We start from the raw sequence: 13,303 nt of genomic DNA on the forward strand, positions 1-13,303 counted from the left end.
GGCGATTTGTATCCCAAAGTTATTTACAAGTCGTTCTTACAAAAAAAATAGAATTTCCAAATTTAATCAACTCTGGGCTTTTTTTGTGTAGATAAGTCTAATTCATCATCGAATTTTCTCTTACTCGAATCTAAAATTGAACTTTCGCTGTTTAATAGGGGTGTATCTGAAGAGTTTTCTGTGCACGAAGGTACACCTTCGTGCTGTGTTACCAGACTGACAGAACTTCCTTCTGACTTTTCAGATTCTAAACTTGAACAATCAACTTCTTGGGTCTCCTTATCTGGTATATGTGCAACAATCAGTGGTTGCAAGGGTATTTCTTCTGAATTCTCGTCTATATTGGCAATAGGGGATCGATTTCTTAGCACCGAATTTTCGTTCAGAAAGTTACTCCTCTTAATTCCGTTAGAACGAAACCGTTCTTCATCTTCTATACTTTCCACAATGGGTGATACATTATCATTAGAGAAATTCGGTTGTGAATCATTACTGTTTGAGTTATTTTCAGGAATGTGTACATCATTCTTCTTTGTATCGTCAACAGTTAAATAGTTTGATGATAAATCGAACATATCTGGTGGTGGTTCACTTAACGAACTACACATTGCTCCGCCCAAAGTGCAAAGACCGCCATCCATAAAGCTAGAACTTACGGGCGAATGAGATCTTTTATCATCATTGCTTTCGACCCTTTCGTTATCTTCCTCCTCTAACTCTTTAGGTTTGTCGTTAATGACAGTTTCTGTTTGCGATTCAACAGCTATTGCCTTTTCTGAATCGTCTGTTTTTTCGGTGATAGTAAGTTCAGATTCTTCGTTCAAGAGAGGCATCGAAATTGGATTGCCAAACGCCTTTTGATTCATCTCGACGGAATCATCGAGATTGGGCAAAGAATACACGTATGAAGGGCTGTTCATTTCGGTCGAAGAGACAGATATGCCCTGATCAGCTATGGTCAGAGGAAGGTCCAAGTTGTTTTGTAACTCAGCTGCCATCAATGTGGCAACTTGTTGCTGGGCAACAGTTTGGGAAATGTTTGGATCGGTTATTGTGATTGGAAGATCCACGTTTTTTGGTACTTCCGTTGTAAGAATATCGCTTTCTTCGTCTGGAATTTTTTTACTGTTGGAACTTGGCACCTCCAGTGGGGTCATTATCGGTGAACTTAACGTGAGACTTGTTTCCAATACGTTTCCGACATTCATAGGAAATAATGTGCTGTTTGGACTTAGTTGGGATTGGGACAGTTTACTTTGAACAGTCGGTTGCTCTTGTTGAAACACGTCCGTGTCAGCCAATGCAGCCGCTAATATGTCTTGGTTCTTGTTCGATTGTGTTGCAAAGATTGGGTTTCCGCCACCTTCAGTGCTTTCTATGGCCATATTTCCAGTGTTAACTGGTAAAAGTAATTGATTCTCAGATTCTGTATTGATTAATATTTGTTGTCCGTCTGTGTGAATGAGAATGTTTCCTTCGGTACCAGCTAACAAATTTGCGAGGTCAGTATTACCCTCTGTTAAAGACTCTATGAATTTTTGTGTGCTGATAGGATCGCCAGATATAATCAGTTGTTGGTTATTACCAGTGTCAACGCTGCATGTTATTGTTTGATTATCTTCTGTTCCAATGGGGACTGCTGGTGCTTCTACTGTAGATGGTAAAGTTAATGTACTTGATGTATCAGTTACAGCCACTGGTACCTGTTCTACTTGAGATAGAGGAAGAACAGGCTTTTGAACTTGTTCTTCTATAGAAGGTTTTAGTAACTCAGTCTTAGATTTCTCCTTTCCTTCAGGTATTGAAGCAGGTGCAGGAGCTACAACAACTCCACGATCATCGACTTGTAAAACGATGTTGCTTAAATCCCCTCCACCAATAGCAAGGTTGGGATCTAAAGATAGCAACGCTTCGTTATTTAATGGTGTTAAATTTCCCGACTTGTCTAGAGATACTAGCATATAAGATTGCGTTTGGCCGTCAACGGTTTCACTCGGAAGAGCCAGTATTTGTCCTTCAGTTATGGTCATTTGATTTCCAAGAGCGTCCTGTATGATGAGTTCATTTAAAGGACTTTGTTCTTTCGGTTTTTCTTCAGTAGAGAATGTTGGCTGTTCCATTTTAGTTTCCTCAACATGTGTTACTTTACAAGATTCAATTTTTGTTGATGAAGATGATAGAGCAGTTAAGGGGGGTGGCATATCTGAATGTAGCGTTGCACTAATTGTTGCTGTTAATGGTTTTTGTAGAATATCTGATGTACCGGGCTTTTTTGGATATGAACGTTTTGTAGGAGATTTACTAGTTTTGCTAATCGTTTCTATTTTGTTTTGTGTTTTAAGAGCAGTAAAACTGCTGCTAGCTTTGATTGCTTGAACTTGTTCTTGTACTTGTTGCTCCAAAAGGGCGTCGTCTGTTCCTTGAATCTTTTTAACAATCTGCCCTTGTTGATTTTTTATAACAATTGTCTTTGAAGCACCAGCACTTTTTAGTGCTTCTTGCAAGCGTCCCTTCGCAGCAGGCATTTGAATTTTCTTCCCGCCTGCCTTGCTTACGTCTGACTTAGAGATTCGCTGTTTTGCTTGCGTGATTGGTATAAGCACCTGTCCACCAGAGGAGATGAAAGTTTGATTTCCAGCAATGGCTTGAGCTTTGGTGTTTATTGTGGTTTGAGCGATTATGTTTCCAGAATGCTGACTAACAATTGCTGGAAGACTTTTACTTGATTTTGTCATTATACCACTTTTTAAAGCAGCTTTGGTTAGTTTCGTGTTCGGCGATTGGTATCCGATCATCTTTTGTTGTGCTGGAGTTAGCAGAACTCGTTGCTGTTGTCCCTGCTGATTTGTTACAATCATTATTTTGTTCCCAACAGGTTCGAGAGTTTCTGATGTTGCAGGAAGAATAACTGATTGTTTTGCCAATTGCTTTTTCCCTGCAATAGTTTTCGAAGTGCTAGCTGCATTTGGTGAAACTATAATGAATTTTCCTGGTTTACTAGGCTGACTCATAATTGCCGGAGAACTTTTTATAATTTTTGAAGATGCCACTTGATAGTTTTTCTGACCTTTGGTTATCTTTTGTGCAGAAGCGTACGTTCGTATTATGGTTGGTTGAGATGTAGTAATTGTAGGGATTTTGTTGATGGTTTTTACCTGTGGTGTTGATTTTTTTACTACAGTAACTTTTTCTGTAGCGATTTTTGGGGTTACGGATATAGCGGTTTCCGATATAACAACTGGCATGTTTTCTATAGATTCAGGAGTTAGAATTTGATCTCCTAATACTATAGGCATTGAATTAATATCAAATACAGAATCCTCTGATTGTTGTGTTTGTGCAACAGTTGGTTGGATGACATCTCCAGCAGGAGTTATGATTGTTTGTTGCAAAATTTTTGCCTTACCCCGACCTTTTGGTGTTGAAACGGTTTTTTTAATTACAGGGGTAGCGGTTGAGAATGTCGACTGTAAAGGTAAATCTGAATCCAAAGCTAATTTTTTAGTTGGCTTCTGTATTATGTAAGTATCAATATCTTCGATGTCTTTATTAGTTCGTTTAGATGTGACCTTCTGAACAGATACAGTTTCGGTTGCCGAAAAAGGTTTCATTATCTTTTCGGTAAATATGGCAGGTTTAGGGGTTTTTGTTACCGAAGGTTTTCTTTCAGGTACTGTTGATTTAACAACGCTCTTTGTGCTCCTTATTTCTTGTGCTTTCGTTTCTTGAACATATTTTGTTTCTTTAATAGAAATGGTCGGTTCTGACAATTTAATTTCTTGAATATGTTTGCTATCCTTTGAGGAAGTGATATGTGTTTTGGAAAGCGGAATAGCAATATTCTCATTGGCAGGTGCAGCAAAAGATTTCGTTATACTCTTAGAATTGTCAGTTAAAATTTCAAGCAGTTTTGAAGAAGTCATCGCCTGATCAGATTCTGTGATTGATTTTGATTGTACAGAATTTTCCTTGTTACTTGTTATTAATGAAGTCATTTTGTCCTCCAGGTCATTAGCATCAGCATCTGTGAAACGGCACATATCAGATGTTGATTTTTTTGTAACATAGGGTAGTTCTTCAGGAGGAATTTCTGTATTAGAAGATTCCATACATTGTTTTGATTTCGGTTTTTCGATTATTTCTGATTGTTTGCCATCTGTAAAATCTACAGAGAAATTTGTTAATGTAACTGGCTTAGATTCAGGTGTATTTACTATTTCCACTTGAACATTTTCTAAGTCCGTTTGAGAAACAACAGTAAGATTAGCTTCGATTGCTTTAATTTTTTCAAGACTTGTCTGTTCCTCTAAAGGGGGTGATAGTTCGGATACAGCTGCCAAAGTGGACAAGGCGGACAATTCTTCTTTTTCATTTGCTGGAGTCGTTACAAAAACACTAGCCAAGACCTTATCGGTTTCTTCAATTGATCGTCGTTCGGAGCCATTTAAATCTGTTAACGATTCAGTATCGTTTTTTTTCGTGGAAGTATTACTTTGTATATCTTCTATTTCATTTTTTATTCCAGTTTGGCCTTCTGTCAAAGTTTCCTTCGAATCATTACTTACTTCTATCGTTTCGACGAGAACTTTTTGTGGTTTTTCACTTAAGTTTTCAGAATGTTCCTCAGAAACTACGATTTCATCAGTTTTCTTAACAACTTCATCTTCACTTGGAGGTTTGATAATTGGTTGAAGTTCATTATCTTTATTGACAATCGATGGTTCTGGAGGCGCTACAACTTCCTCTTGAATTTCAAGGGGTACTTTATTAACAATTTCATCTTCTTTTTCTGGTTTATCCACGTTAAATGCTTCAATTTTGGAATTTTTCGATTCTCCATGCATATTTTCTCCAACTAAGTTCTCTTCTGATAAGTCAGATGGTTCATTTTTATCCTCAAGTTCTTGTAAAGGTAGTTGTTCACTTGACGTTTGCTTTTCAGAAATAACTATTTCATTGCAGACGCCGCTTGCAGTTTCAGTAATATTTGTACCACTTAAATTTTCTGGCACAGAGACTTTATCTTTTTTCTCTTCAATAATTTCAGCGTTCAAATTTTCATTTAAGTTAACAGTAGAGGTGTTATCCAAAATTACCGACTCTTCAATGGTAGTCCGTTTAGATTCCAATACACTTTCTGAATTATCAGCAAAAATAATATCAGACTTCAGTGGTTCAATGATGCTCATTGGTTTTCCAAACGTTTTCTTCTTTTTAGGAGTCACTGTCATAATATCAACGTATTCTTCCAAAGATTCTTGCAAATCAACGTTCATTTTATTATCGTCAGTAATATTTTCAATTAAAATACCGCTTGTAATGTTTGATTCTTCCTGATTTAAAGGCGACTCATTAAATTCTAATTTATCAGCATTTTGTATATCCATTTCTTCATATGTATCTAAATCTTGATCTCGTTTTGTTTTTCTTGTATTTCTTCTTTGACGTGAACTTTTCTGTGATTTAGATACCTTTTTCTTAGATCGTTGAATACTGTTACTACTTAATTCCTCTTGAACAGCATTGGTAGTCGTCTCAATTAATTTATCTCCTTCATTCTCCACTACTAATTCCTCGTTGTCGTTTATCTGTTCAATATGAAAATCGACTGGTTTTGATGCATCTGTATCATCTTTTGTATGTGAAGACGATTCCTCGTTATAAGCTAGATTATCAATTTCTTTATCGAAAGAAGTCAAAACCACATTATCAGTTTTAGCTTTCTGTTGGTGTGCCTCTTCATGTATGTTAGTATGGCTTTCTTGTTCTTCAATTGACGGAATTTCACTTTTGTGAGTATTTTCAGAGAGACATTTCTGTCTTAAACTTTGTTTATTGACGGTTCTCTGTATGGAAGTTTTTGGAAATTCGATTTCTTCTACCGTAGGAACGCTAACTGGACTTACAATAGATTTGTCATTTCCTAAGGGTTTTCCATCTTGAGAAGACTGATCGATGTTATCAGGAGTAGACGGTTTTGGAGCGTCAAGATACGCTAATCTACTTCGATATTTCACAGAGTATCTCCCTTGCCTTCTGCTGTACAGATATTTCTTAAAAGGAACGTTTCCTTTGGCATTATTGTTTTCCACCACTTTTGTCAAAGTGATGTTAACTTCTCCGTGATTTTTTGGTATGATTTCGATTTTTTTACGAACCAAACAATCTTGACTGGTGGAGTTGGAACTACAACCATCATTGGTGTTCGTTTTTCCTAGTTGTTCCTGTTTATCAACTACAATAGCATCTGAAGTTTTATCTTGTGCTTCGAATTCCACTGGACGTTTTGCTGCTTTTTCTGCTACACTTCTTGTGGATGGTCCTGTTTGCTCACTTGTCTCAGTACATTTTTGAGGGGTCCTTTTCATTTCAAATTTTTTATATTTTGGTATGATTTGGTCCTTTTCTTCAGTACTTTCTGCTAATTTTGTCCTTAATTGAGACTTCAATTTTAACACTTCAAGGCCTTTTGCTTCCTCTGATTTTTCAGTATTTGATTCTATGTCAGTTTTGGCATTTTGATTTTCTTTAGACGAACTGTCTGGAGTCTCTTTTAAACCGGGCTTTTCTATTATATCTGTTAAATTATTACTTGTATTGTCTCTTAAACTACACTTATCTATTACATCTGTTAAATTACTTGTATCGTTTCTTGAATTGCTTCGACGTTTTTCTGATTGTACAGAAGGGTTATCTGCGTTTTCTGGCTCTTTCTTTTCTGACTTCTTTTTTTCTTCCATTTCTAAATCTTCAAATGCCTTAACAAATCTTTTTTTTGGATTTGTATGTTTTGTGGCTGTTTCGTTTGATTTCGTCCCTTCACCTGGGTACAATTGTGGTGGTTCATCTTTATCAGGAAATTTTTTCATTTTAGCCACTGGAAAATTTTGCTCTTCTTTCAACTGGTCGGGCACATCTGGAACGGAGGGTACTGCAGTTGACTTCATAAGTTCTTCGAATTCTTCGAAATTTGGAATATGAGATTTCCGATTATATTTGTCAGTTTCTGCAGCTTTCAATGAGGACTTTTCATTCAATTTGGACTTTCTTTGTGTTTTTTTAGGTTGAATTTCAATAAGTTCTGGTTGTTCCAAGTCACTTGCTGCAGAACGACTTGTTGAAGGTGAACTGATTTCAAAAGACTCAGAAGTTGAATCTTCTCGTTTTTCATGACGTTGTTTTCTACTTCTCGATTTNAGGTCATAATTCACAATTTTAAATAGCTCACCTTTCTGCTTGGTCTCCTAAACTCCCTATAAAAACTGCATAGGCATTGACATTAGGATAAGCGGTTAGGGCTGCCCCTAAATCGGCCGGTTTTATACCATAACGTTGCAAATTAGCATCCGACAAAATTACCACGATTGCTTCATCGCAATCTTCTTCAGCTAATGATTTAACTGCCAATTGTGTCGCTTGGAGAGTGTGATCTCCAGAAAGGCAAAACTGGGAATGAGCGTGCATTGTCTGCGAAATTTTTACCAAAACATGTTTTAAAAGTCTAATAAAGTTTTATTGAAAATATTTTACCTGTATAACGTCCAGCCTTTCCTTATTATTTTTTGGAATCTCTTTCTTCTTGACGAATACGATGTTATCCTCTTCTCCTGAATGACCCATTATGTCATACTCTATTTTATCTTCAAATCCTTTCATTGCCTCCATCAGTAAAATTACAGCTTCCAATTCTCTTTCTAAACGGCCATCGTAACCGTTGAATCTAAGAGCGATTAATATTACTTTCTGATAAATATATATTTGGAAATTCGAAAAAAAAAAAAAAGTTAAATGGGCAAGTTTGGAGCATGACTTTGTAGATGTGGCGAAAAAGAAAATGATAGAAGCATTTAAGACGTGGTGTTAGAAAAAGACGATGAAAATATGCTTAGAAAAGTTAAAAATGAAGAGGTAAGAGAATAGAGGGAGCCATATAAGGAAATAAGAATTAGGAGAGCTAGGTTGGTAGGAATACAAAGGACAATCAGTCTTCAGACTGGCAACTTTCTTATGATGATTATGATAAAGGCCGTCAAAATTTTTATTAATCTCTTTTTATAGTTTTACCTGTACATACTTCCAGATACGTCCACTACTAATCGAAGTCTCTTAGATTTAATTTGCGGTGTACCTGGTTCCGGTTGTTGGTCAATTCTTCTTCTGAAAACGGTTTTTTCACCCAGCAGACCTGAATATTTTTTAAATTTTATTAAGTAATTTTTTCCTTATAAAATTTAGTGGTTGTTACCATCAATAAGTTTAACGTCATCTAGTTCTCCAGATGTTTGGTGTCTGCTCCATTGGCGTTCCTTATTTTTCGATTGGAGAGTGTTTAAAATAACTCTCAAAGATTGTACTTCTTTTGCTACAGCATTGGATAATTGGGCATAAAGACTTGCGTCGTAACCGCTCATACCTATTTCTTTTAATCTTTCTTGAAACGCTTTTCTTCCCATTTCTTGCGCAGCCTTCCTTACATGTTCTGGAACTGCTGCCTTTTCTTCATCAGATAACTAAAATATCAAATAAAAAGAGAATTATGAAAAGCGAACTTTTGAATTGGTTTAAGTAGTATATAAGGAATTCCTTAAAAAGTTTTTACTAACTTGATGAACTTGATGCCCCTTGTCTAATCTGTAAGGACCTCCTTTACCACCTAAACCTGCAGTATCTCTCCCTCCAGTCCCACCTGCCCAAGTGTTACCCCCTACATGAGGTTCATTTTTAGGATCTTCTTTACCATGTTTTGGACCATTAGTGTCTAATCTGTTATTGTATTAGAGAAAAAAATTGAATAATAATGCAGATAAAATAAAAACTAAATGGAAGACTTACCCACTTTTTCGTTCGATGCTCATTTTAAGCTTTTCTTTAGCCCTTTTCTTTGCATAATATTCCTCGTTAAAAATTACACTTTTGCGAAAACCATATTTCGATAACACATCAGCTACAGTGTCTAATACTTCAGGACTATATTTGTCAAAATCCAGGACGTTAAGTAGGGTGTCTTCTAGATCCGTGTCAGGAAATTTCTAATATAAATGTTGACAAACGTAAAAGATATAATTGTTAAATATTATTATGATTTACCTGTAAATGTTTTACAATATTGACAACTTCTCGGGTAGAATAAGGATAAGCTACTAATCCTTGATCGGCCATAGTTCTTAATTCACCAAATATGCCCACAAGCGTTTTAATAATACTTTCAGGAACATTAGGACCATATTGCTTTAATAACGATATTTCAGATTCTTCAGAAGGATTATCGACAGCATGACAACTAAATAAATCCCCTAATGCTCCAAAAAAGTCATTTCCTAGAAATGGAAATCCTGGTCTATTTGCTAATACGATCATTCTAAAATCAGGATGTATTTTTATTTGGTTTGGGTGCGTTGCTTCTACATCTTTTTTGATAATTTTTCGACCGTCACTCAGTGTCATTTGACCAGATTCTACCAGTGTTTTAAGGATACAGGTCACGTGCGTAGGAGCTTTGTCGGCTTCGTCAACGATCAGGACGTGACCAAATTTTACTGCTTTTACCAGGGGAGAGTCTTCATGAACCAAAACACCATCTTTAATAGTTGGTTGAGTTGTAAGGGTTTGTACAGTTGTATCTCGATGGAGTTGAATATATTCTCGTGGTCTGTAGAGTGAAAATTACATTCCAAAAACGATATTGACAACAACCTTTTACCTGTTCATAAGCTCCAGAAATCGATCCACTACTTTATTTTTCCCCACTCCTTGATTTCCAACAAGCAGTAGATGGGATCCTAATAGAAAATCTTGTAAAATCCTTTCCATGAGTGCTAAGTGTTGAGGAATATCGTAAAATAAAGTACTAGGAATTCTTGTAATGGAATCAGTTTTGTAAATAGGACAAGATGTACTACCGATAGTCAATATGTCATCTTCTATTTTCCAACTGATTTCAGATTTACTGGTTTGCTCTAACGGAAAAATTTGTAGCCTTTGTAACGTTTTCTCAAGGGCTTGTCGAGCAAGGGGTGGTAGAAATTTCGACATGAAAGTGTTTTGAATGATATCATAAGTGTCATTGCTTGGAAATTTGCTTAGTCGTGAGGCAATTCGAAGAAGTTGTCGTGTTGATAAATGACCTGAGAGCGATTTCAACGTATTATCCGAATTGGACCTTAATATATGCGCCAATTCTATCAACTGTTTCATTGAATTACATATCGGCCCGAACTGAAACGATTATTTATTTATAAATAAATTTTACATTATAAGATCATCTTCATACTAGGCGAAAATGCAAGCAATAGAATTCAGATTCAAATTAAAAAAAAGTAGAAACAAAGGAAGGACCTTTAACACCTAAGATATATCATGTACTAATTAGAAAATGAGCGTCTCTTAAAAAATTTCCTTTCCAATTCATATTTCCTAATTTTTCGCCTAGTGTGCAAACTAATTCAAAAATTCTTACTGCTTTTGATATTATTTCGGTTTCTTCTTGTTTCAGTAAAGGCCTGACTTCTTGAAACAAAAACAAACTGATTACTTCTGGAGTTAACCAGTTGGTTACGCCTTGAGTCGTCGGGGGCTCCCCTAGAGCTATAATTTGGAAACCGGAATGAATTTTTAAAATACCGCTTTCATGAAGTTGTTCGTCAGAAAGACCATAGTTTTCTTTAATTTTGTCATATTTCTCAGAACTAATCAAACGTTTGCCATCATAAAGTTGTAATTCTCTATCGTGTACAAGTCTGGAATATAGATTAATATAGAAGGATAAATATATATACATTTACATCAAAATTGTGATGTACCTGTGCAATACAGAAAGTGTGCTTGAATGTATCCTATGAATACCGTCAAGTACGGCAATTTTGCCCTCCAAAGCCGCTGTTATTAGTGGAGAAAATCTCCATACAGTGTCTCCATTTTCAAGGGTAGTTCTTTGTTGTATCAAATCTCTGGAAGTCATATCGTGATATAAAACTATATCTTCCGTGTCTTTGTTCACAAGATTTGAAAGTTGAGAAGTTAAAATGCTTTTGCCGCAGCCTTTGGGTCCTATCACACACAAATCAGTCACTTTTGTGCTTTGCAACATTTTTTCTAATATTTGTTGTTGATATGGTGTTTCAATAAAGGTTTTGGTTTCTTTATTCTTAAGGAGGTTCTTAAAACTCTGGCTTAAATTACTTAATGAAATTGTTTGTTTATTTTTTGACATTATTTTAAATTGCTCCAGTAGTATCTCTACAGATTTAATACTCGACTTTGGAAGAAGGTAATATGGATATAAATAAGAAATTACGTCGTGAACTGTTACACCGGGGTTGTTTTCCTATAAGATAAACATTGAAATACAAATTAGATGTTTTGTATTGTTTTCAATTTTCTTACCAATATTTTGACGGCAAATTTTAAATTTTCAACAGGAAAATCGGGTAAACCCATTGCTAAACTTTCTTTGCTATTTAAAGCAAAAGCTGCCGAAACAAGGCTTTCGATTTTTTGAAATGGGAGGGTGGGTGCTATATCTTTAAGCAACGAAAGATATTCCTGCAAGTTAAAATTTATTTGTAATTAGACTATTAATGAAAATTTTCATTTTGATAGAGGGCTCCGCACTAAAAAATGGAAGAAAGCAGGATTTCGGTGTTTGTACATTACGGTTTATTGTTTTGGTAATTAGTAAAATGCAATTAAATTTCACAGTTGGAGGACATGTTTACAAACAGGGGAGTAAATAACAGATCGAAACGTAAGACATCAGATAGGATATTAAATGAAAGGGTTCTACTTATATATTTCAATTAATTTGATTTTGAAAAAGTGTAAAATCATCGGCAAGCGAGTGAAACTCAAACTTTTACATAAAAACTACACAGGAAAATGCGAGAACTAAATTCTCATAAAAGTATTTATATTCCTGATTTTGCAGCCATTATGGTTTTTTTATAAGTAGTTTTCTAATTTAAGCAGAAATAAGAATTTAAAAAATGTAAACTTGGACTGTTTACACGCGCGTTCCGCTGAAAATTGACTTCAATTCCTAAAACTATCGTTGCAATCTAAGCCCATTAACCGGACGAATTTGTAAAAGTCATCCAACTGAAGCGATTACCTTATCCGTTTCAATTGCCAGCCGACATGCAACTAGTTTCAATTACCCTTGCAATATATCAATTACCACAGTTAATTTACTCTTGAAGTAATTGCGGATTTTAGTTATTACAAAATGATGACCAAAAAAGAACTTAAATTAGGAAAACCCAATTCTCTTTTAATCGATTATTCGTCACGATATTGTGGTATTAACACAAACTGTTTAGAAATTGCAGTTGAATTTTATACTATATATATATGAATACCTTCTAATTCTTTAACTGATGAGAATCCAAAAAATTCTAAAGTTGTTGGAAATGAATAATCTAAAATATTGGATCGACATTGTTTTCCGGGTTCAATGTCATGGTCCATGGAATTTTGAACTTCCAAATTGATATCAGCACCTGCCAAATCACCACTTATCGTACCTTTAGAAAGGAACTACGAAATTTTAAGAATTACGACAAATCAGCCCGCAAAACAATATCGAATTGATATACGCCAGCTGTGGGAAACTGAAAAGAACAAGATATTGTGGTGAACTAATAAGTGCGTGTAATCCAAAATAGAAAACCATTTGAAAAACTTCACTTATTAGATGAACCCAAAGCTAAAGAAACTATGGATTCCATTTACTTCTCTTATAAAAACGTGTAAAAGATCAGAAACAAAATGGGGTTGTATATATTTTGATATAAAATGATTGATGTTGATTTTAAATCAATAAAATTATTTGCAACCCTATTTTGGTTCTGATCTTTCACGCTAAGCTGTTTTGTTGGAATTTTATTTCTTAACTATTTCAAAATAGTTTGTTTATTTTCCGAGGGTGATTATATCAGTTGCTTTGACTTTATAACTCGGTGTCCGCATTGCACAGCATACATAGTACCCCCAATATACACCACAGAAATTTCACTTATCCTGACATGGGGACGCATTAGTTGGCAAACCATTCAGGAAACGTTAAATTGTCACTTTACGACTCCAGAACACGCAATATTTGTTTTAAGCCACGCTCAAATGTATGCGATTGGAATATAAAACGTAACATTGTCGGCTAATTGCAAATATTATAGTTTGTGTTAACTTTATTTACGCTGATTTTGCATGAAAACTCTCAATTCTATTGCGTTTAAAACTCCTTAGTCTTTAGCTAATTTTTAAAACATTATTTAAACGAAAAAAAAATAAATATACTAATATCTAATCA

General features: G+C 35.2%; 2 protein-coding genes across 2 annotated transcripts; both read right to left on the reverse strand.

The window, feature by feature from the left end:
• Positions 1–5: 5 nt before the first annotated feature.
• LOC108740614 lies at positions 6–7,190 on the reverse strand. The gene has a single exon (XM_018474984.2). It carries the CDS (start codon positions 6,945–6,947, stop codon positions 63–65), a length of 6,885 nt encoding a protein of 2,294 aa, XP_018330486.2. The 5' UTR covers positions 6,948–7,190; the 3' UTR covers positions 6–62.
• A 24-nt stretch (positions 7,191–7,214) lies between these two features.
• LOC108740616 (von Willebrand factor A domain-containing protein 8) lies at positions 7,215–12,252 on the reverse strand. The gene is made up of 11 exons (XM_018474987.1): positions 11,383–12,252; positions 10,800–11,323; positions 10,457–10,736; positions 9,701–10,215; positions 9,088–9,649; positions 8,833–9,029; positions 8,604–8,763; positions 8,246–8,510; positions 8,065–8,185; positions 7,531–7,720; positions 7,215–7,467 (listed from the first exon to the last, which is right to left on the reverse strand). Exons 1-11 carry the CDS (start codon positions 11,434–11,436, stop codon positions 7,225–7,227), a joined length of 3,111 nt encoding a protein of 1,036 aa, XP_018330489.1. The 5' UTR covers positions 11,437–12,252; the 3' UTR covers positions 7,215–7,224.
• Between the last annotated feature and the right edge of the window lie 1,051 nt (positions 12,253–13,303).

This window comes from Agrilus planipennis, unplaced genomic scaffold, assembly GCF_000699045.2.
Source record: "Agrilus planipennis isolate EAB-ADULT unplaced genomic scaffold, Apla_2.0 scaffold201, whole genome shotgun sequence".
Lineage (NCBI taxonomy): Eukaryota > Metazoa > Arthropoda > Insecta > Coleoptera > Buprestidae > Agrilus > Agrilus planipennis.

Excerpts from the sequence above, each read along its gene's own strand:
- LOC108740614 (XM_018474984.2), bottom strand. The coding sequence starts at position 6,947 with ATGAAGTCAACTGCAGTACCCTCCGTTCCAGATGTGCCCGACCAGTTG.
- LOC108740616 (XM_018474987.1), bottom strand. The coding sequence starts at position 11,436 with ATGGGTTTACCCGATTTTCCTGTTGAAAATTTAAAATTTGCCGTCAAA. Across the intron at positions 10,216-10,456 it reads CCGAAATAATATCAAAAGCA|TTCGGGCCGATATGTAATTC; the intron begins GTAAGAATTTTT and ends TAATCGTTTCAG. Across the intron at positions 7,721-8,064 it reads GTATCTGGAAGTATGTACAG|ATTCAACGGTTACGATGGCC; the intron begins GTAAAACTATAA and ends AATCGCTCTTAG.